The 21,581-nt window shown below is 49.1% G+C and overlaps 1 protein-coding gene across 2 annotated transcripts in view; it reads left to right on the top strand.

The window, feature by feature from the left end:
- The window catches only part of PRKCA (protein kinase C alpha), a 358,338-nt gene that overhangs the window by 273,588 nt on the left and 63,169 nt on the right, over positions 1-21,581 (top strand). For both annotated transcript variants that reach the window (XM_015235211.3, XM_072939443.1), the window contains 3 exons: positions 13,806-13,962; positions 15,028-15,162; positions 15,416-15,512. In XM_015235211.3, coding sequence (XP_015090697.1) covers positions 13,806-13,962; positions 15,028-15,162; positions 15,416-15,512 — 389 coding nt within the window. The remainder of the gene's footprint in view (positions 1-13,805; positions 13,963-15,027; positions 15,163-15,415; positions 15,513-21,581) is intronic.

The following is a 21,581-nucleotide window of genomic DNA, read 5'->3' as shown; positions in this document are numbered from 1 at the left end:
GAAGACAAGATAAATCAGATCTTGCCTCACACTGTGCACCAAAATAAACTTCAAATGGGTTTAAAAGTGAAATATAAAAAAGAAACAAATTGATGAAAGAAAATACAAGTGAATATGTGGCTGATTTCAGAAAAGGCAAGGGAAGACAAGAAAAGGCCGTCCTCTAAATGTAAAAGAAACGGAAAAAGTGAAAAAGGGACCGTGTGATGGATTTAACTGTATACAAACGTCAGCCACTGTGTTTCTAGAAGCGCAGTTAATGAAATCTAAATGAAGTCTGCAGCCAATACAACAAAGGGCCACTGCCATTCATTCACGTCCAAAGAACTCTTTTGACCTGGTGGGAAAATTCTTTAACACCCTGTAGGAAATTTGAACAAGGAGTAAATCAAAGAAAAAGAAACACTAACGGCCAAATAACCATGTCGTGGGGGTGGGGTATGGGGAGTTAAACCACAGAAATAATCAAGGAAGTCAAAATCACAATGCTATTTTTTAACTTTTGTCCCCACACCCTTCCTAAGGTTTGGTTTGGGCGGCTTGACTTTGGGGGGAGTGATTTGGCACTGTATGTCAAGAGTCTGGAATGGTTTTGTTCCCTCTGACCCAGTTCTAGTAAAATAATGTCCCCTGGGGAAAAACATCAAACTCAGATGAATATTTATTTATGCATGAAGATGATCAGTTGCCATATCATTTATAAAGGTGGAGAATTTTAAACTACAAATTGGCCCCAAACAGGGAATGGATTAAATAAACTATGATATAGCTGGAAGATGGAATGTTAGACATTTAAAATGATTTCAAAGCATGCCTTGTTATGGTATAAAGCAGGTTGTTCCTAGATGTGAATGCTGTAAAAATAAATAGTATAGATAGATGCAAAGGAAGAGACTGGCACACCAAGATGCCAACAAGGGTTCTCTCTGCCAGCAGAAGTATAGGTGATTTAAATTTTCTTCTTTATACTTTCAGGTATTTCCATTTTTGTATGATGGGTGTATCCACTACTCTCATAATAAGAAAGATAAATATTTCTTAAGCCTTCCTATAATATTTATGCAGACTCACTTGAGGCTCTGATAACCTGGAAAGTATTATTTCCCTCACACAAACCAGATTCCACTTCCTTTTGGAACGTCAGCATTCTAGAATTTTAATAGAAATTGTTATTTTCACTAACTGTAGGAGAAAAAGTAGTGAAACGTTTTATGGTTCATTTCCAAGGACCAAATGTTGCTTTTTCTCATCTCACACCAAACTCCTCTAAGTTCTGTTTCATAAATTTTGTGGGACTCTGGTCGAAGAATTGCTGACTCAGGTTTTCTGGTATGTGACTGGCCACTGGATTTACTGGGACCGAGATGACATTCTTATCCCCGAACAGTGAGTCTCACCAATGAGACAGAACATTCAATAAATAGGCCCTAAAGGGGGAGACGAGTGTCCCTGAATCCTGATTTATAGGTGGGTGATGTGGAGTGGGGCGGGGAATGTTGAGCTGGTGTGTTTTTAGTGTATCTCATTTTTCTCGCCTCTGGCTTCAGCAATGCAGGAAACAAATACCAAATGTATGGGTCACTTAACGTGGAAGAGCTCAAACCAGAGATTCTGTGAGTTTCGACACAGATGGTATCTGCAGACTTGACACAAGGTAATTAGATCAAGAGGGGCAAACCCGGCAGCACCCACATTGTTCACAGATTCACAGTTGATTGTTACCCAGACAGAAATTCTTCACTGTGGTTGATGACACCTTCGCATTTTTGCCCTGAAGTCCGCAGAAGTTCTGCGTGGCAGTGGCCCTTTCCCAAGTGTAAATGGCTCTTCTCGGTATACTTCCCCATAAAACTGGAGCCCTGTCTTATGTCCTTTAGCTTTTGTGAGCTCAGTGACCCTTCCTTCAAAGCAGTGTTAAAAAAAAAAAAATGCCGGACTCCTTTTGGGCCTGGATTTATTCTCCATTGAAAAGGCCTGTGAGGTTTTTTCCTGTCCGAGAGTCCCTCCAAATGGATGCTTTGTGAACTGCAGCCCAGACGCGAGAAGTCTGCGGGCTTTCCTGTGTGCTTTAGCTTTCCAGCCCAGCAGGAGTCCGTGGGGCGCTCGCAAGTTGTGCCTGGCCCTGTGCTGCCCTCCCCAGGGGTCGGGGGAGATACCCAGGTAGCTATGAGGCAGCCCCTGCTCCCAAGTTGCTGTGAGTCTGTGGAGATGGGCTGGGCTGGTGGTGGGGCGGAAGGTCAGAGAAGATGGGTCTTGTGCCAAGGAAAGGGTGGAGGGGTGTACCCAGAAGCCCAGGACAGGAGCGGCGCAGAGATTCAGGTATTTAGGAAACAGTCCCTGAGTGTCTGTTCGCAGTGCTGCACTAGGCCGTAGGGGCTCAGAATAACTGGTGGCCTCATTGGCGTGAACGGGTCTTTGGGTTTCCCTAAGTACTGAATGATGTGAGGGGTTGGGTGCAGTTAACTCTGTAACATACTTAACAATCAACCATTCAGAACCGCTGCCAGCTCTTAAGTCTTGCCACCATCACTGGGTGAATGTGGAACGGAGTACGGAGTGTCCCTAAAATCCAGATAGAAATTTTAGGGTAAATAACAGAGAGCACAGGGTCTCGGCCTCTTCTCTAGATTGGGAGCCTCAAAAATACTGTGCCGCTCAAGCTCTGATAGAAAGTCTCCCAGTTCTGATTCCTTTGTGAGGGAAGGGCGCGACTTTTTGCTTCTGCTAGCCAAAGCAGCCTTTCTGCCAAACCAGTCTGATGCGTTCACCATCAGCTCTCACCTTCCTTAGTAACTCCTCATCCTGAACTGTTGGGGAAATGATACCTCCTTTTGCCAGATTGAGCTCGACCACTAGTAGGCGCCCACGAGCTCATGGAGAAACGTGCGGCCACCCTGGGCAGACCTCCTGACTCACGCCCCCCACCCAAGAGCAGTTCCCAGCCGGTTCTTGCTCCGCGTTGCCAGGACCGCTCCCAGACCTCTGCCCACCCCCAGCGAGGTAGGAGTCCGCACAGAGGAACACTCTCCGTCTGCAGGTTCTGAAAGGCTGTGGGCAAAGGAGGAAGATCCCTCAGTCCTTGGAGAACCGGGCTCTGAAGACATTCGGCTAAGGTCCTCAACCAGGACCCACAAGTGCCCTAAAATGGTCCTAGAAGCTGTAATATTGTGTTAAAGGAGCTTATGGCTTGAAGAGAAGGCAGAATCTCTGGCCCAGAATGTGTTCAGGTGGACGTGTCACCACCCAGCGCTGAAACCCGCGTGCATCGGGAAGTGACTCGGGAGCTTTCGCTCGCTCTCCCCGCTCCCTTGTGCCAGCTGGAGCCCGCCCAGGGCCCTTCTCCCGCGGTGACCTTCTGGGCTGACCTGACCGCCTTGCTGACTCAGGTCCTTCCCGGGGTCCCTGGCTCCCTTGTGACATGCCCCCGCCTCTGGCTGGGGCTCGGCTCCCTGATGCGTCTAGAGGCTGGAGCTCAGATCCCCCGGTCCCAAAACGTTGCCTGTTGCTCGACAGCTTGGCCGCCCCCGAAACATCTCGTGGGAAGGACGTTCGGTAAATCCTGTTCCGGAAGCAATCTGTCTCGCCACCAGTTTCCCCACCAGCGTTTGCTCGGGGAGGTCTGGCTCCTGGCTCCGGGTACAGAGCTGACTTGGAGCGGCGTGAGGGAACTGGCAGCGTCTGAGACACGGTTTCTCCCCTTGCAGCACCGTCAGAAGAGGCCCAACGTGAAGGCGACAACAAACCTCGAGAACAGGGCGTTCTTCCTACAAATGTGAACGGGAAAGCCTGGCCCAGAGGCCGCACGAGAACTCCGTGGTGTGACTGTGCTCCACCGTTGCTCTGGGCTGCGGGGAGCAGTGAGGCTTTCTTCCCTTTTTCTGTCTGATGCAGCCCATCGGCCACTTGAGATGCTCCTGAGCTAGTCACCTAGGCTGCGGGGAGGGCAACTTTCTCAGCAGGTCGAGCCCTTAGCTCTGGAGGTGCAGCTACATTGACCAGAAAGCACGGGGCCTCTCTGACGGCGCCAGGCTCTCGTCTAACAGAGGAGCTTGTTCGCATCCCAGTGCTGATGGGCACACACGCCTTTAAAATTCCAATTTCCGAAGCAGCTGCTGCATGACTGAAGAATGGCCCCGGCCAATGCCTTATTATTGTTTGCACTTAGGTGTGAAACTGGCAGGTGGTGGGGGAGGGGGGAGGGGTTGGCAAATTGCAGCAGGTCATGGCCTGATCAGATGTTCCAGGGCGGAGGCTGCAAATCAGGTTTGAATAGGAAGAAAGCCTAACACAGCCTGGGGAAGAGAAGCCAGCGTCAGGACATGTGAGCGATGTTCGGCTTCCGAAGGGTCTGCTGAGACTGGAGAGGGCGACGGAGGACAACAACAGTGGATCCTAGTTCCTGCTAGAAGACACACCCTCTCTCCTCAACCCCGCCCCCCCACGGACTCCTCCCAAGCTTCAGGACAAGGTCGGAGCTCAAGAGGCCCAGAAGGAACCAGAAGGAAGCGGAGTCCTAACCAGGAAGAGGAAGCTCCTCTCCCGTGTCAGTTTCTCCTCACTCAGTGTGTTGTCGGTGACGGGAGTGGGGGGCTAGTAGGGGTAGGGGTGGGGGTCTTGGATCTATGTCAGGGATCAGTAAACCATGGCTTGAGGGCCAGATCTGGCCCACAGCCTGTTTTTTTTTAAATAAAGTTTTATTGGAACACAGCACATTCCTATGTTTCCGCCTTGCCTGTGGCTCCTTTCACGATGCCCCAGCACACGTGAGGAGTCACACTGGAGGCTTTGTGGCTTGCAGAGCCTAAATTATTTTCGATCTCATCCTTTAGAGAAAAAGTCCGCTACCCCTGTTCTTTGAAAACAGCTGTCCCCGGGTGCAGAGGCTGCCTCGGGAGGACAGAGTAGGGGTGGAGGCTCAGGCCGAGTCAGGACTCAGTGGTACTCTTGACTCCATCACTTATTTTTATTTTATTTTATTTTTTATTGAAGTACCGTCAGTTACATTGTGTCGATGTCTGGTGTACAGCACAATGTCCCAGGCATGCATATACATACATTTATTTGCTTTCATGTTCTTTTTCATTAAACATTATTACAAGATATGGAACATAGTTCTCTGTGTTGTACAGCAGAAACTTTTTAAAATCTATTGTATAGTGTGGCTAACGTTTGTAGATCTCAAACTCCCAAATTTATCCCTTCTTACCCCTCCTTTCCCTGGTAACCATAAGATTGTTTACTTTAATCCATCGCTTATTAAATGCTTGACCTCAAGCAAGTTACTGAACATCTCTGCCTCGGTTCCCACATCTGGAAAATGGGCGTCTGAGTCGTTGTTTCACAGGAACATTGTGAGGATGAAGTGAGCAGGTGAAGTAAGGCACGTGGTAATCTGTCAGTGAGTGGTACCTAGTATCTGTACTGAGAGATAGTTCACATACTGTAAAATTCACCTTTTTAAAGTGTACAATTTGGTGGTTTTCAGTATGTTCACAAGATTGTGCAGCCATCACCACTATCAAACTCTGGAACGTCTTTCATCACCCCAAAAAGCAGACTCCTTAACGCTACCTGCAGGAGGCTGAATAATGACCGTCCAGAGACACCAGGTCTTAATCCCTAGAATCTGTAAATATAACCTTGTTTGGAAAAAAAAAAATACGGTCTTTGCAGATGTGCTGAAGTGAAGGGTCTGGAAATGAGGAAAATATTGCAAATTATCCAGGTGGGCTGACAGTGCAATCGCAAGCATCCTTAGAAGAGAGACAGAGGGAGATCTGACGCGCAGACGGGAGGCTGGCGTGGAGGCTGAGCGGGGACTGCAGTGATGTGGCCACAAGCCCCGCCGTGCCAGCAGCCACCAGACGCTGGGAGAGGCAAGGAACAGGTTGTTCCCTAGAGCCTCCGGAGGGAACGTGGTCCTGCCAACACCTTGATTTTGGCCTGGTGGCATTGACGCTGGACTTCTGGCCTCTGGAACTGTGAAATTCTGTTTTAGGCCACCAAGTTTGTGACAGTGTATTCCAGCCGTCACAGGAAACTAATTCTGCCATACCTATTAAGATTATAACCTGTGCCATCCTACTGGCAAAAGGCAGGCAGAAGTGGGGGCGTAAGTTCTAGACTCTCAACTGAGGCAGAATGCTCTTCGATACAGTCCACTTAGCCTCAGCCAGCAGGCTTTAACCTGGCAGGACCTAAACATTTTATGAACCCAAACCTTTCCCCCACTCCATTCATTGCATTTCTCCTGCATAAGGCTAGTGAATGCTTATTGGATTAGAAAAAATGAAAGCACGGCCCACCCACTCAGCAGGCCTCTCGTGGCATGCACACGCTGGGCGTTCTGAGCGTCCCTCGGGGGGGAGCGAACGCTGTTTTGGACACATTTCATGCTGCTTTGTGGAATGTCATTTTCCCGAGTTTCAGTATTTGTTTTGCGATGTTAAAAAAAAAAAAAAATCTCTGCCTGAGAGCAGATTTACTCGGCTCACTCTACACCCACTGCAGCTGCCTTTTCTCCGTGTGTGTTCTGTGTGCTGTTGGTCCTAGAGTTGGTATCTTCAGCAAAGATGAGAGAGGACGTGTGTATGCAGAGCATCGCTCCTGCGTGTGCCTAGGCAGAGCCTTCCCTGGTGGCCTCTTTGGTGTTACGACCGCTGGATGCTCTTGGGCCCTGAGTCTCGGTGACATTGTGGTCTTACTTAGCCCAGGGCTAAGCTCCTGGTTCTCGGGCAGGTGTCAGCGTGTTCCAGAGGCCCAGCTGTCGAGATCACTTAGTAACCAGAACACCCCAATGTTCTAAGTGATTTTAAAATGGCGCCCTAGACGCCACTTCACTCCCGTCCTTAAGTCAGGTGCCACGGTCCCTTCAGCTGGGTTCAAGGCACCAAGGCAGAAATACGCACTTCATCCTCCTTCCCACCAGCCCCTGCGCCACACCCACAGCTCAACCCAAAGTGTGTGTTCCTTGAACCCCCCGCCCTCTGTGGCCTTCCCCCTTCCAGTGGAGGGGGTTGTGGTCTCTTCCCACCCTCCCCATCCCCCTGGGCAGACTTCTCCCATCCCCTCCTAGCTGAGGCCAGTTTTACTACCTCTTCCCTGGGACTTTGTCTTGTTTGGGGTCATTTTTAACCCAATAACAAGGGAAAGCTGGATTTTCCAAGCCTGCCCCGGCCTGGCCACCTGTTAGCTTTGTGTCGCACGCAGGTCTAACCCCTCTCCTCTCTGCCTCCAAGTCCCCGTCTGCAAATGGGCTTGGAGTAGCATCCCTCTCTTTGTCGTAAAGTTAGCTGAAAACAGTGTCAGCCGCAGAGAAACCTCTCCAGGAATGTGGTCCCTTCCCATCGCCACCACGTTCCTTATCTTCTTGGGTACCAGGGAGTCAGGGACCAGCCTACACCCTCAGTGCCACGTGATTGAAATCAGCCATTCTCAGTGGAGAAACGAGAGAGCTCACACACTCCGCTGCTCATCTCTGCCTTCTCTTTAAAGGCAAACTTCTTAGGAATAAAATAACTCATCAGATTTCTCTGACATGAAACTTATGTTCAAATGTGACCATATTTTTAATAAGAAATTAACTTACGGGTCTAAAGTTCTCTGAAAGAAGGTGCTACAGCTGTCAAAATCGATGCTTTGTGTTTGCTTGAAGGCACGGTTGATGGATTTGCGGAGCCTCCATCACTCTGTCGCCTGATGTTAAAAGACACCAGGTTCATTTGACCACAGGCACTAACCCTTCACCTGTTCTCTGCGCTTACCTGTCCCCCCAGCATTTTTGCATTCATGTCTCTTTTGCCCTTGGTAATTTTAAACAAAGAAGAGTTTGTGTGTGGGGGGAGGGGTTGGTAGTGCCAGAAACATAATTTTGGCTTTTGCATGATGTGGGGTAGAATTATAGAATTTTGTTTTACTCTTGCTTTTGCTGTGGAGCAAGGATGGAGGTGGGAGGGGGTCCGTGGGTCAGCACACACTGAACGATCCAGACTTTGGCAGCAAGTCCCTTTTCTGAGCCTTTGTGCGTGTTGTTGGCTTTTTAAACAGAAGCCTTGAAGAAGGGTGCTCTTAGAGGGGGGTAAAGGGCACTGAAAATAGAGAATTATTTTCTAAAGCAAAACAGATCATTTGAAGGTCTGTGTTGTCCTTGAATTTGGAGGCACTTGACTTCTTTGTGCATCCCGGAACAGTGTCGCCGTCCAGATGTGTATAAACTCTGTGATGGGCCAGGTTACTATGGGTCAGTGAAGACCATCCCCGTCTGCAGGCGAAGGGGATGGAGCTGCGTCCTCAAGAGGGCTGTTACTTTGTGTGGCAGACGAAGCCCTCAGAGCCTCCACTTGGCTTGTGCCCAGCCCAGCCGGCAATCCCAGCGTGAGGTTAACAATCCCCAGGAGGCAGGCAGGTGGGGTTGCAGGGGCGGGGGGACGGTAGGTGTGTCCAGCGGTGTTGGCTTTCATGTTAGATGATGAGCTTACGGGTCATTATTACACTTGGTAAGTTATACTCCATATTTTCTTGGGATCAAGAGACAATCTGGACCATTCTCTGAACGGATCCCGGATTGCACCCAACTGTTTTGTTATTTTAATCTCAAACTATTTTGGAACAGCTGGGAGCTGACTGTTGAACTCTGGCTTAGCCCTGAGGGCTAGGTATTCCAATCCTGTGCGAACGTGGCCCTTTAGCATACTTGGTTTCTTCACCCAGAGGAAACACCCTGCCTCCTGGACCAGACAGGAGGACTGGATGATGGTGCTCGTGGTGACAACGATGATGAGAAAGACAGCAAACACTTTTTAGCATGACCGTGAGTGACAACGGCAGGTGCTCCCATGACACTTCATTTGCTCTGGGCCCTCTTCAAAGTGCTTTGTGTGTATTCCCTCATTGAATCTTCCCAGCAACCCTATGAGACGGGCACTTTTTATTGCTCTTATTTTGCAGATGAACAAACTGAGAAGTGCGGTAACTTGTCCAAAATCATACAGCTAATTAGCACGAGAGCAAGAATTTGAACCCAGCTGCCCATGCTCCTGGCCACTCAGTTATCCTGCCCCTAAGAAGTCGGCCACCATCTGCAGCCTGTGCCCAAGCAGAGTGGGCCTGACAGTCACCGTGCGTCCTCCCGTGCCCATTAGACAGTCACTCGGCGGCAAGTCTTTGCGGCTATCGCTTGCCTCTCCCTGAGAAAGCGTGGCGGTCGCTGCTTCCTGCCCGCCAGCCTGCATCCACACCTCTGCTTCCCCTCCATCGAGCAGGCCCTGGGCCAAACCCCTGACTTCATTCCTAAGTGTTGGCTATTCCATCTACACCTTCGATTTAGATTCCCCAGCCCGGCTAGGGCTGCCCAGTCCTCTGAGCTCACGCTGAGACAGCGCACAGGCCTAAACGCTTACTCAAAACTCACATGTGCCGGGCTCACCTAGCCACCTATGTCAGGTGTCTCTGGGGCACCAGGCCGGTATTTCTCAGTCTCCATAGTTTTATCTGAATGGACTTTGTCCAGAGATGGTATCTTTACATTATCAGGAAATTCTATAGTCTTTCAGCCCCGGGTTGGTTTTTCTCAGTGCTGGGCTTCACAGTTGATCATTTCAAGTCAAACGATGGTGACGGAATTAGCGTTCTCTGTCTCTGTTCGAGTTCGGCAGTGACAGAGTAGACCTCCGTTCTGAAATGGCCAATGCCATGGAGCAGGTGTATTTCTTTAGCAAGTGTGTTTTTCTCACAGGGGCTGGGGAACTGACGAACGAGATGGGGAGGGAGAAGCACGCCTGCCGCGTGCGGTCCCCCACGGGGCTCTGGGCTGGCCTGCCGGACCCTGGGGAGCACAATTAGTGTCGTGTCACTGAGTTTATAGGGGAGACTGGCTGCTTCTCTACTGCAGTGTGCAGAGACCATCCACCTTTCCAACTGGAGTTGGCACGTTAGAGCTTTACCCCCACCCAAAACTCTCATTCTCAATAATTTATCAAGGGAGCATGATTTTTTTTTTCTGTCTTAATTCTGGGGGTCAAAACATCCTGGTTCTTGTAGAAGACGAGAGGCAGGAAATGAGTCGTGGGACTTGTGCTGGTCAGTTCTTGGATCTGCTGGTGCTCTTGGGCTGTGAAATACTCCACATCCTGGACACAGGGCCTGTGAGGGGCTCTGACTTTTGGTCATACTTGGGACGATTTCTGAAGATGCTCAACTGACATTAAGAAGCATTAAATTACATGGTGAGAAAATGATTACCGTTTCAATTTTCTTTCAGTCTTGGTTGTAACCGGGAGAAAGACTCCATCTGGCGCTGGAATATCCTTAACACCCTCTCACCTGTTAATTTCCCCTCTGTAACTGAGAGACAGCAGGCCTCAGGCCACGGAGAAATTAGGGACACTTGGATTTTCATCATATTTATTTGTATGGGTGCTTTCTATTTATGACAGACAGTCTTGGTTTTCCACTTACCATAGTGATAAATTTCGAGTAATACGTTTTAAAATATAGAGTGTTAAAAAGCCAGTACAGTTTTTTGTTAAAGTAAATGCTAGTCTGAGTCCTTGAATGATGCAAATGATGCCTCAGGTGATGCTGGCCCAGGGACCACACTTTGAGAACGACCGCCAGGACTTCCCTGGGAAGCTTGGGCGATGCTGATACCTGGGCCTCAGCCTGGACCCATTAAATCGGGCTCTCTGCAGGCAGGACCCAGGCATCAGTATTTGACAAAAACATCCCGGGTGTTTCCAGGGCACAGCTGAGGTGGGGAACCCCCACCCCAGTGCCATGAGCCCCGAGGCGCCAAGGCCAGGCAGCATCCTCACTGCCCTCTGGCGCCACGTCTTCATCACATTCTCCTGCTTTCCCTCCTGCCTCGCACGTCTCACCCACTGCCCCACCTGTTTTGCTCTCCTTTTCTCTTTCCTAGCTTTCCCCTCTCCCAGCCCCCGCACACCTGCTCCTGTGCGTCCGACCTTCCAGCGCTGCTCCGTAGATTAAGACGTTGCTCACACCACGCCGCTGAAACCACATGAGAAAATTTCCCCGTCATACTGTTCTTCACGGCTCTCGCCTGCCGGTTCCTAAGCCGACAGTCCAGTTTCTGGACATCAAAGTGTCTGGGGTTGTGTTCTCTGCCGGAAACTTGTATTAACAACAACAACGATCCTCATCATTATGGGGCGCGTACTTTGTGCCTGTCACCGTGCTGAGCACTGTACATGTGAGAACTTACATAATTCTCAGTTTTCCGGATGAAGAAACTGAGGCACGGGGAGGTTAAATATCTTGCCCAGGGTTATACAAACACAAAATGGCAGAGCCAGAATGCAGACGCAGGCAGCCTGGCCCCAGAGTCCACATTCTGAGCAGGTGGGACGCGAAGTTGGTCGCTCCCAATCCTGATCCAGGTGTCCCGGCTCACGTCAGGTGGGCTGTTCTCCGCTGCGATAAGAAATTGAAATTTGGATCCACGGTCTACTTCAGTGACAGCTGGAATTGAGAACTCTTTATGTTTTCAACTTCAGTGACCATAGCTCAGTCGGAAGCCCACAGCTTTAAATCCCATCAAGATTTTAACTCATCACCACTCAGAAGAGGTCAGCCTTGTTTGATGTGTGCCGGCTGCCAGGACTATCAATTGCAGGTGGAAACGCCAGCCCCCGCATTCGTTCTGCATCCGGAGGCGCTCTGGGCGGCCTTGATGGCTCCTCGTTAGTTTATCTGGGACGTAGCCTCTGTGGTAGACGTGCCGGAGCTCTTTCAGCCTTTTAAAAAGTATCTGATTCTCATTCCAGTGCTTAATTGGAGGGAGACTTTTGGCCCATTGTGGGAGAGCTTCATTTTTATACTCAAATTTTTCATCGTTTGTGATACTTGGGTTGCTGTTTTAAGAGTGTAGACCTTTCTGCATCGCATTAAAAACCTACATGAATTTGGGGGAATTCTCAGGTGGCCAGGTCTCCTAGAGACCTCCTACCTCATTGTAGACTTTGAAATTGTAGGCAGTGGGGTGTGTCAGAAACACCATGGCCGGGGCGTAGTAAGTGGGCACTCACATCATTGCAATCTTTTTTTTTTTTTCTTTTCCACCATTTTCCAAACTGCCAACAGTATAAGGCACTTTATACACATTATTTTATTTAATTCTCCCAACAGTCCTGGACCACTGGAAATATGTCCCTGTTCAGTTTTCTAGATGGAGAAACAGAGGCTCGTGAACTTGGGGTTACTTGATAGAGGCAGGATGCGGGAGCAGGTGGGCTGAGCGGCAGAGCACACACGTGCATGCTGGCTTCTGTTCTGTCCACACGCAGCTGGATGAGGTTAGATGTCATCTTATGGGGAAAAAAATCCTTGGAAGGCATAAGTGGAGTAGCAGGAACAGATGCCTGGCTTGTCTGTGGTTAGTCGCCCTGAGCCAGCCCACTCTCCCCAGATCATTTGAATATGGTCCCACCTGTCCCCTTCCTGCGATACGGCTTCCAGGCAAGGAAGATGTAAGGCTGCTGGCCAGCAGGTGGCAGCACTCAGCGTGTCCCCAGACTGGTAAGGACAAAGCCATCTGGAACTTATGCTCTCAGGGCTGTGCCCAAAGATCCAGTATCTTTAGCATCCTTCCATCTCCTCCTCTGTCCCTGTCCACTGCCAACTCTAGCACCTTTTTAAAAAAAATTCTTTAAAATCCTGAATTTAGCAGCGAAACTTAGGCTAGAGTAGTGGTTCGCCAACTTTTCATCAGAATCAGCTGGAGGTTTGGGAAACACAGGTCACTCGACACCCCCGCCCCCGAGTTCTGACTCAGTTGGTGATGCTGCTTGTCCAGGAGCCACACTGTATAAGCCACTAGGCTACAGAGCCTGGTCCTGGTTAGATGTGTACTGAGGGTGTCTGGCTAACTAGGGGCCCTGAGGATGGGAAATTTCAGCCATGTTGGGAAGACGCCACTGGAAGATGGTGAGGAAGACCTCTGGGGTGTGCAGACTCAGGCCTTTGTCCCTTCTCCTCAGAGTGGTAGATGGGGGCTTCACTGACACACAGTGGCTTCAGCTCCCACTGTCCTAAGCCTCTGCCAGCTGCATCTCTGTGGGTGAAGCGGCCTTTCCTCCTAATTATTGTGGGTTTGCATACGAGCACTTCTCAAGATAGAATGTGCATTAGTGTCACGTGGGGGGGGTCTTGTGACCTTGAGGATTCTGAGTGTAATTCTGCGTGTCTCCTGAGCACCCAGGTGACGCTCCAGGTGCTGCTCGGACGCGGGCCCCCCTCCCTTGGCGGAGCACGACCATAGGGCACCCGCGGAGCACAGCCTGCCTTCCAGCTGTGAGCGCCAATGGCTCTTACCTCTGCTGCGCAATTGAATCACCTGGGGAACTTTTAAAAACTTGGGCCACCCCCCGCCCAGAGATTCTAATTGAGTTGTAAGCACTGGAATTTTTAAACCCCCTCCCACACCATTCCAATGTACAGCCAGATTAGAAATCACCGACCTTTACACAGGAAAGAGATGACTTCTTCTGGAGCCTCGAGTGATGCAGTGGTACAGCCCAGGTGTCTGCATTTCTGACAAGCATCCAAATGTCCCAGGTCCTTCTGGACCAGGTGGATGCTGGGTCTCCAGGCTGGACCTTTCTCTCTGGCAAGGGTGGCAATGAGCAGCTTTTCCCATGTTGAGGGTCAGAGGCTTTTGGTCCTCACGTCCTCTCCCTCAAACACCATCTTGATGTCTCTCATCCATTTTGGTCCTGACGCAGGACACTGGGCAATACAGTCTGTTCTCTTTCTGTAACATTTGATCTTTCTTCTTTCTCTCTCCACAGTACGAGATGCAAAAAATCTAATCCCTATGGATCCAAATGGGCTTTCAGATCCTTATGTGAAGCTGAAACTTATTCCTGATCCCAAGAATGAAAGCAAACAAAAAACCAAAACCATCCGCTCGACGCTAAACCCCCAGTGGAATGAATCCTTTACATTGTAAGTGTGTCCTCTCTCCTGGCTGGATTTCCTCCCTCCACATTGTTAGAGATGATGATGTGCGCTTGTTACAAACGTCTTTAAATATTGCTTCATTCCTAAGCCCTCTCCCACTCCAGCTAGAGAGGGAGCTGTTGTCACCCCCGTTTCGTGGATAGAGACTTGTTTTACCAGGAAGTTACACAATGCAGGCCACCAATTATTATCAGTAACTTCTATACAAAAAATTCTTTTACATTACAGGTGATATAAAAATGTAGAGTGTGTCCCAGCTCTCAATGGACTTAGGTTCTTTTGAGGGTTAGAGGAGGGTGTAGGTGAGAATTTAAATAATAAATTTTAAAATATGGACTGAGTACCATAGAAGTGGCCGTTGCCACTGAAATAAGATTATTCTTACCTCTAAGCAGGGAAGACTTCCTGGAGGAGGTGACATTTAAAGTGGGCCTTAAAGGAGTGCTGGGACTTCAGAGGTAGAGATGGTAGAAGAGAAGAAGGGAGGAGGGGAAGGGAGGAGGGAATGGCATGAATAAGGTAGGGGTCAGAAAACACTGAGTGAGCTGAGCTCAAGCAAGTGGTCCTCTTTGTAGACTAGAACACAGGAAGCGGTTTATCTGTGCACAACCAGAAGGTAGCTGTCCAGTGTATAGAACAGAGGCTGTCCAGCTTTGCTCTGTAAAGGGCCGGATAGTAAATATTTTAGACCTTATGGGTCATACAGTCTCTGTTGCAGGTACACAACGATGCTGTTCTGGAGTCAGATCAGCCACAGACAACATGTGCCTACACAAATGGCCATGGCTGTGTTGCAGTAAAACTTTATTTATAGAAACAGGCAGTGGTTCTGATGTGCCCTGTGGAATGTAGTTTGCTGAGCCCTAGTCTGGAGCTTTGGTTGCCAAGGGGCTGCAACTTTGCTGATGGAGAACCACAGGAAGAGAACTGAACACATTATTAAAAAAAAAAAAAAAGAGGCACCAGCTCAGATCGTGAGCATGTGACGTCACCCCCCAAATACACAGTCAAGATAACCTCGTATGCGTCTGTGTTTGTGTTTTTTCGTAGCAAATTAAAACCTTCAGATAAAGACCGACGACTGTCCGTAGAAATCTGGGACTGGGATCGAACAACAAGGAACGACTTCATGGGGTCCCTCTCCTTCGGAGTTTCAGAGCTGATGAAGATGCCAGCCAGTGGATGGTAAGGAAGCCTGAGACCGAGTACGTGTGTGTCAGCCAAGAGTTCATCGTCTGAAAATACTAGAGCATTTGGAGATTCAGAAAACGAGCTGGTTCAGGTCTGAAGGGACCGCTGAATATGAAGTTGTCTGGCTGTAATCTCCCCGTGGATGGATTGCAGAAGCAGCCGGGCTGGGGCGTGGAGGGGAGGGGTTGAACCGGGGCGCTGCCGGCGCGGGGCTCTCACCCCTCCCTCCCTCCCGTGTCTCTGAAAGGTACAAGCTGCTTAACCAGGAGGAAGGGGAGTACTACAACGTGCCCATTCCGGAAGGGGATGAAGAAGGAAACGTGGAGCTCAGGCAGAAGTTCGAGGTGAGGAGACCAGCAGAAATGACTGGAACCGCCTTTCCTTTTAGAAACCTAACGTTGGGAGGGGCCAGAATTTTGCAGTCACCCGGCCAAAAGGCAAAAAGTAATTTAAATGTTAATCTGTTTCTTTATTCAAAGGCATACATGTCGCATGATCACCTTCCTTTGCAAGCTGTTGACATTCTGTGTCTATTACCGTTTAGAGAATGGAGATTGGAAATATCCCAGAAGTGAGCATGGTTGGTTCCCGCATAAGAAATTGGTTTGCCTGTCACTGGGGAGCCGGGCAAGGTTGTCCGTGCAGTCTTCTCATTAGAAAGAGCGGCTTGTGCTCCTCCAAGTGGCAGGAGGGCATTTGGGTCTTAACCTGGGAGGTCGTCTGGGTGTAATTAAGTAAGCATCTTAATTTTGCTGCAGCTCTTTCGAAAAGGCCGGCTCTTTCTCTCCCTCCCAGGGGGTATCTGTGTTTGCTTCCATCCCAGACTCGTCTCCTGTCTCCCCTCCTTCGGTTCCCCCTCTCCCCTCCTCACTTCCCTCTTTCTTCTCATCTCCCTCCCTACTTTTCTTTACTTACCAGGCATGTCAGCTTTAACGAACATTCTTTCTCTGAGCACCTGCCTTATGTTCTAAGTCACAATTTTTCCCCTGCCTGTTGGCTATTCGAGGGATTCCGATAGTAGCAGATTCAGCCTGTGTACGTGGCCAATTCCGTTTGGAGTCTTTCCCTTCCTCAGGCTTACTAGGGCTCCCTGGAATTCCCCTCTGGTGCGTATGTGCACGTGTGTGCGCAGAGATACTGCACTGTTGACACTAACCGGCTTCTGATGGTCCTGCTTTCCGCCCGCTGTTGTTTCCTTCTCCCAAATAAAATTTTATCCCCAAGAAGCACGTAAGTCATATCCAGATAGAATGAATCCCAAAGGATGTAAAACATAACAATGTTCACGGTGCTTTGTTTCACTGATACTTAGTTACAGAGGATGTGGATGGCAAGTACTTGAGGGTGGGGGCTGTTGAGTCTGGATGCCTTCAGGAACATAAATGAGAGAATGTAAATAAATGGCAGCTGACAGCCAGCCTCAGGGTTGGCAGGACAGTTGGGTGCAGTCAGGACTGGCGAGTGCAGGCCCATCTAAAGGTGGCAGCCTTGGCTACTCAGTACCGATTGATGGTGGCCATGCACGAGGGAGGGTCACGGCTGCCAGATCTGCTTCTTCAAGAGAAGCCAAATGTCCAGATTATTATACAGCGTGTTCTGATTTCTTTTGCTTTTAGCAGCTAACTAAAGCTTGAACCTTGTGTAGGTCAAACACACATCTATTGTCTTAAGACACATGGAGGATTCGGCCAGTGGGGACCAGCTTGCAATCTCTGCTCTTAAAAAAAATACAGATGTATGAGAATAATGAAGTTCTTCCCAAAGAGGCCTCATGCTACTTAAGGTGATGAAGTGCAAAGATGGAAGCTGGGGTTTGGGGGAAGCTTCAGGTACCTCTGCCAGGAGGAGCTCTCTCTCTGTTTTTTCCTTCACTTTGTGGTCTGCTCCCACCTCCACCCCACAGCAGAGGAGAGAAGCCTGGAACACCAGACAAGGAAGGCTCCTTCCTTGAGTCCCATCCCCAGCGTCACACATATGTAGGTCACACTGTATTTCTATTGGACAGAGCTAGTCTAGAACATTCTTCCCAATGAAGAAAAATAGTTCGTTGCAAGATGAGGACTAAAATGCAAAACCCATGACTTTCTAATATACAGTATTTTCCCCAGGCTTAGAAACCAATTCTTTCCAAGAGACTTGGATTTCAAAAGGTTAGATTCCCTCAAGGTTCTGAGCCCATTATTGGGCACAGATAATAAACTTTTTTTTTGCATGGCTGAGTAATTGTATTAGAGACAGGGATGTAACAAAGCTGGGATGATATTTGGGGTATCTAGTAATTTAATAATATACATTTCTAGTAATAATCCCAAATGCCTTGATGAAGTCTACTGAGATCTTCTGGTTAGTTGAAGAGTCGTGAGCAGAGGGTCAGAGGGCCACGGAAGTGAAGGCTCAGAGAACACCTCTGGCCTGCCTTTCTAGACACAAAGTCGTTTTACGTCTCAGACTATAGTGAATGTGGGACCTTGGACTGTGATCGCATGAGCTACGTTAATTTTAACAGGCATTTTGGGAACTGGTGCCACTAACTTTTCATGGCTGAAATATCTTGCTTGAAAGGTTTGTTTGAACAGATTCTACAGAATGTCCATTGGTCGGAACCTAAAGCTGGATTAGCGATGGCTTCTGTCAAAGTAACGTGTGATGTTGTGTCTTCACAGTTTCTTGTGTTTGTGACCACGCAGAACCCTTTTCAGGGTCTAAACCAAAAGAAGCCAAAATAAAATTGATAATCATAGTCTATGAGAATGAGCTGCTTTGCAGGGTTCATGATAGAGGTTCAGAAACTCCTAGAAGCACCACCCTGGCGATGCTGCAGGTGCCTGAAGGTCACCTATAGATCGTTTTTTTTTTTTTTTTATTCGGGGGAAATGTCTGAAGATTTTCCTTGTTACTGATTAACAAGTAAAATGTGATCCAATTACTATTACAGTTAAGATATTTAAATCACTGCATTTGAGACTAAGTTCTCGGTTATATAAGCAAGGATTCTTCTGTTTTCTGTTGTTGAAATTGGATTTTCCAAAAGCCTCCATTGTCTTTGAAGACTATCTAACTCAGAATAGTCTTCGGATGAGAAAAAAAAAATAGCTCATTGGAGACCCTCAGATAAATTGTAGCTGTTTGTTGATTTGATCAGGCCTGCCCCTGTTACTATGGAAACCAGAATACGTCTCAGTTGCCCTTTGGACACAAAACAGAAAATCTATCTGCCCTGTTATGGATTCTGTTTTTTTTTTTTTCACCGCCTAAATACCTTACTTAATTACTTTCTGAACTGTGTGGATGTTAAGGGGGGAAAAATCTATAAAATGCACAACAGTTAAAAAGAGATTTTATTTCACTCTTTGTGCTTCAGCTCTGTCTTAGGAGCAAAACCGCAAACTGCAATAGGACAAGGCCCTTTAGTGTCGGAAATCATTTTCACGCGTTCATTAGCTCATTGTCAACAGAGGTTAACGCTGCCACTCCACAGAGCAAACGCGAAGCCTCCAAGAGCAGCTGAACAGAATTAGTTATCAGTCTGTAAGGGAGGGTGAACACACTGATGCTATAGCAGGGCAGCATGTTTTCAGTTTACATTTTCTTATGGAAGTGGTTTCAGTTAGGAAACCAAAAAAAAAAAAGAAAGTGCATTCCGGTCATCTGTTCCATCAAATGAATTCCCAAAATGGCATGAAAAGCCTTGTGTTTGTGTCTATGGGGCTGGCCTCGTGGGTGGGCGTTGCTGGTTGAGGAAACAGGGCACTCCTGACGGTAAATGTTAGAAGCAGGTATCCAGGTGGACCCAGGCCCTGGTACCCACAGGGGATCAGCAGGTACCAAGGATGCTTCCCTTTGACAGGCGCTGGAAGGAAGAGTTAGAGCAGGTGTCCGTTAACATAACACAGACAGTGCAACTCAGCAGGGACACGGGTCCTTCTCAGTCCACCTCAGGCACCTCAGAAGCAGTTAAAAGGCCCTTGAAGAGAAAAGCCTGGAGTAAGGGTGACATCACACAGGATGTTTTTCCCAAGGAACTTGTCCTACAAAAAATTAGGATGGAGGGGCGGGGTCCCTACAGATGTCGATCCCAAGGATCCTGAACTCCTGGGCATCCCAGAAAAGGAAGCGGTGGCTACCCTGGCACTCTGGATCCTTGCAGCTCCAGGTGTGGGGCATGGGCCAGCATCTGGGAGCTTACTCAGAATGCAGAATCTCGGACCCCATCCTAGACTTTGAATGGGTCAGAGTCTGTATTTTAACAAATTGACTCCTGTGCCCACTTAAGTTTGAGAAATGCCGGTAGAGTGGATGTGACGGTGGGACAGACCCCCATCACCCCCGACCGTAGCTACATCAAACAGTGCGGGGATTGCACCCAACCACCGGCTTTTGTATGGCCTGTGGGCCAAGAATGGCTTAAATACTTTTAAGTGGTTGGGGAAAAGAAATCAAAGAAGGGTGGTATTTGCGATACTTGAAAATTAGATGAAATTCCAATTTCAGTGTCCGTAAAGTGTTATTAACACACCCGTGTTCCTTCAGTCCCTTACTGGCCGGGGTTGCCTTCGTGCTACAAGAGCAGAGTTGGGTCACTGTGATGGGGACTGTGGCCCATGAAGCCTAAAATATGTGCTCTCTGGTCCTTTACAGAAGTTTACTGACCCCTGGAATAATGAAGTAATGGAATATTAAAACCAGGAGGGATGCTTGAAACCATCTTTATTTGTGGGGAAACAGAAGCACAGAAGGAATTTCAAGCTCTCCTGTCTAGGATGAGGCTTCTCTCTCATTTCCTGGTCCTGGGCCCCACCCCACCTCCCCCCCACCTCTCCCGCGCCCCACCAGGCACACCCGCCCCACACCCCTCCCACGCCCCGCTGGGCACCCCCCCTCACCTCTCCCACGCCCCGCCCACCACACCTCATGCTCTTTCAAGCATCTCAGAACTTACTTATGGTCCCTCAGAAAGACCCTCCCCTCCCCTCCACTTCCCTCTGTCTCAGGCTCTTCAGCTCCTACCCATTTTTCATCATTCTCAAGCCTTTGAAACTGGTGTGAAACCTCCCAATGCAAAACTAAAGACTGTGCACTTGCCGGACACACCTGTAAGGTGGGTCACCTTCATGTTTCCTGAGTAAGAACTTTGGGTCCTGCTCCAAATGCTTCAGAATCTAAACATCAGGCCCTGTGAGGAATCCACCTTTCAATGACTTCCCTCCACATCGCAGGGGAGGATGTCCGAGCCCACGTACCCAGGGAGGTGGTGGAAGCTGTCCAGGGCGGAGACAGCCTCCCTCCCCTTACACGCTCAGATCCCTTGAACAGTCAGGGAGAACCCGTCTAGTGATGAATATGGTCGCTCTTGGAGATGGACCAGCTCCTTTCCCACATTTCTGTGGCCACAGAAATGGGTGGCTCTGGAAATCTCAGCTGGTGAACCCCACGTCTGCTCCGTGTCAAGCACTGTTCCGGGGGTGGAGAGTTAAGACGTGAACCTTGTTCTTAAGAATTCTGCTGAGTAGTCACAGGGGACGTGGGACCTTCTACTTTGTCTGCGCCGTGTGGATAATGTTCCCGACTCCCACCATGGAGGGAGAGCAGACTGTCTGCTCAGCTCTCACCCAGTAGCTAACATAGGTGAGCAGGGATCTGACTCAGGCCGCCAGTCGGTTCCCTGTCCAGGTACCAGTATCTCCAGCTCCAGGGACATGAATCCAGCCCCACTGCTGAAAAGATCACGGCTCGCATAGGTGACGTGGCATGAACTTGGGACCACAGACGCTTCGGAGAACTCAAGACTGCAGCTCCCGAGATGAGGCTGGGAGCCTGTGGCTGGGGTGCTCGTGGGGGGGTTATTTCAGTTTTCTTGATGGTTTTTGTTCGTGTTCTTAAATGAGGTCTCCTAGCGCTTTAAGACTGTGGCTTTGCCTGTGCTTCTCCCCCGGCGCATCAAACCAGCCACGTGGGGTCCTGGAGTGTCATGGCTCAGGAACCCAGTGAATTCAGCGGCTGTTGTGTCTTCAGCACTTCACTGAAGACCAGGTAGTTAACGTTTAGGCTAATTGCGGCTGACGTTGACCTGTTCGCTTGGAGCAGAGGGGTTTTGCTTCCTCACCTCCCACCCCGACATCCGGGCGTGTGGTCCGGAAAGTGTTCCCGCAGAGCTCCTGCAGGTGTGTGCAGAGGAATCAGGCTGATTCACTTCAAAAGCCTCCCCTTTGATTTTTTTTTTTCCAGGAAGGAGATTTGGGTTGATTTGTTATGTCCAAGCCTGAATACAGCTTAGAGTTCTTTCTGGGTCCATTGAAGACTAAGAATAACTTTCCAGTGGCTGCTGGCAGGCTGCGAAGCTGCAGGGCAAGTGTGTGCAAGTGTCCGTCCCTGCTGGAGGGTTTTTGTCTTCCCGTAGAATCAGGAGACCTATT

This window comes from Vicugna pacos, chromosome 16, assembly GCF_048564905.1.
Source record: "Vicugna pacos chromosome 16, VicPac4, whole genome shotgun sequence".
NCBI classification, from domain to species: Eukaryota; Metazoa; Chordata; class Mammalia; order Artiodactyla; family Camelidae; genus Vicugna; species Vicugna pacos.
The sequence above is the reverse complement of the archived record's forward strand: the minus strand, read 5'-3'. Positions and strand labels throughout refer to the sequence as shown.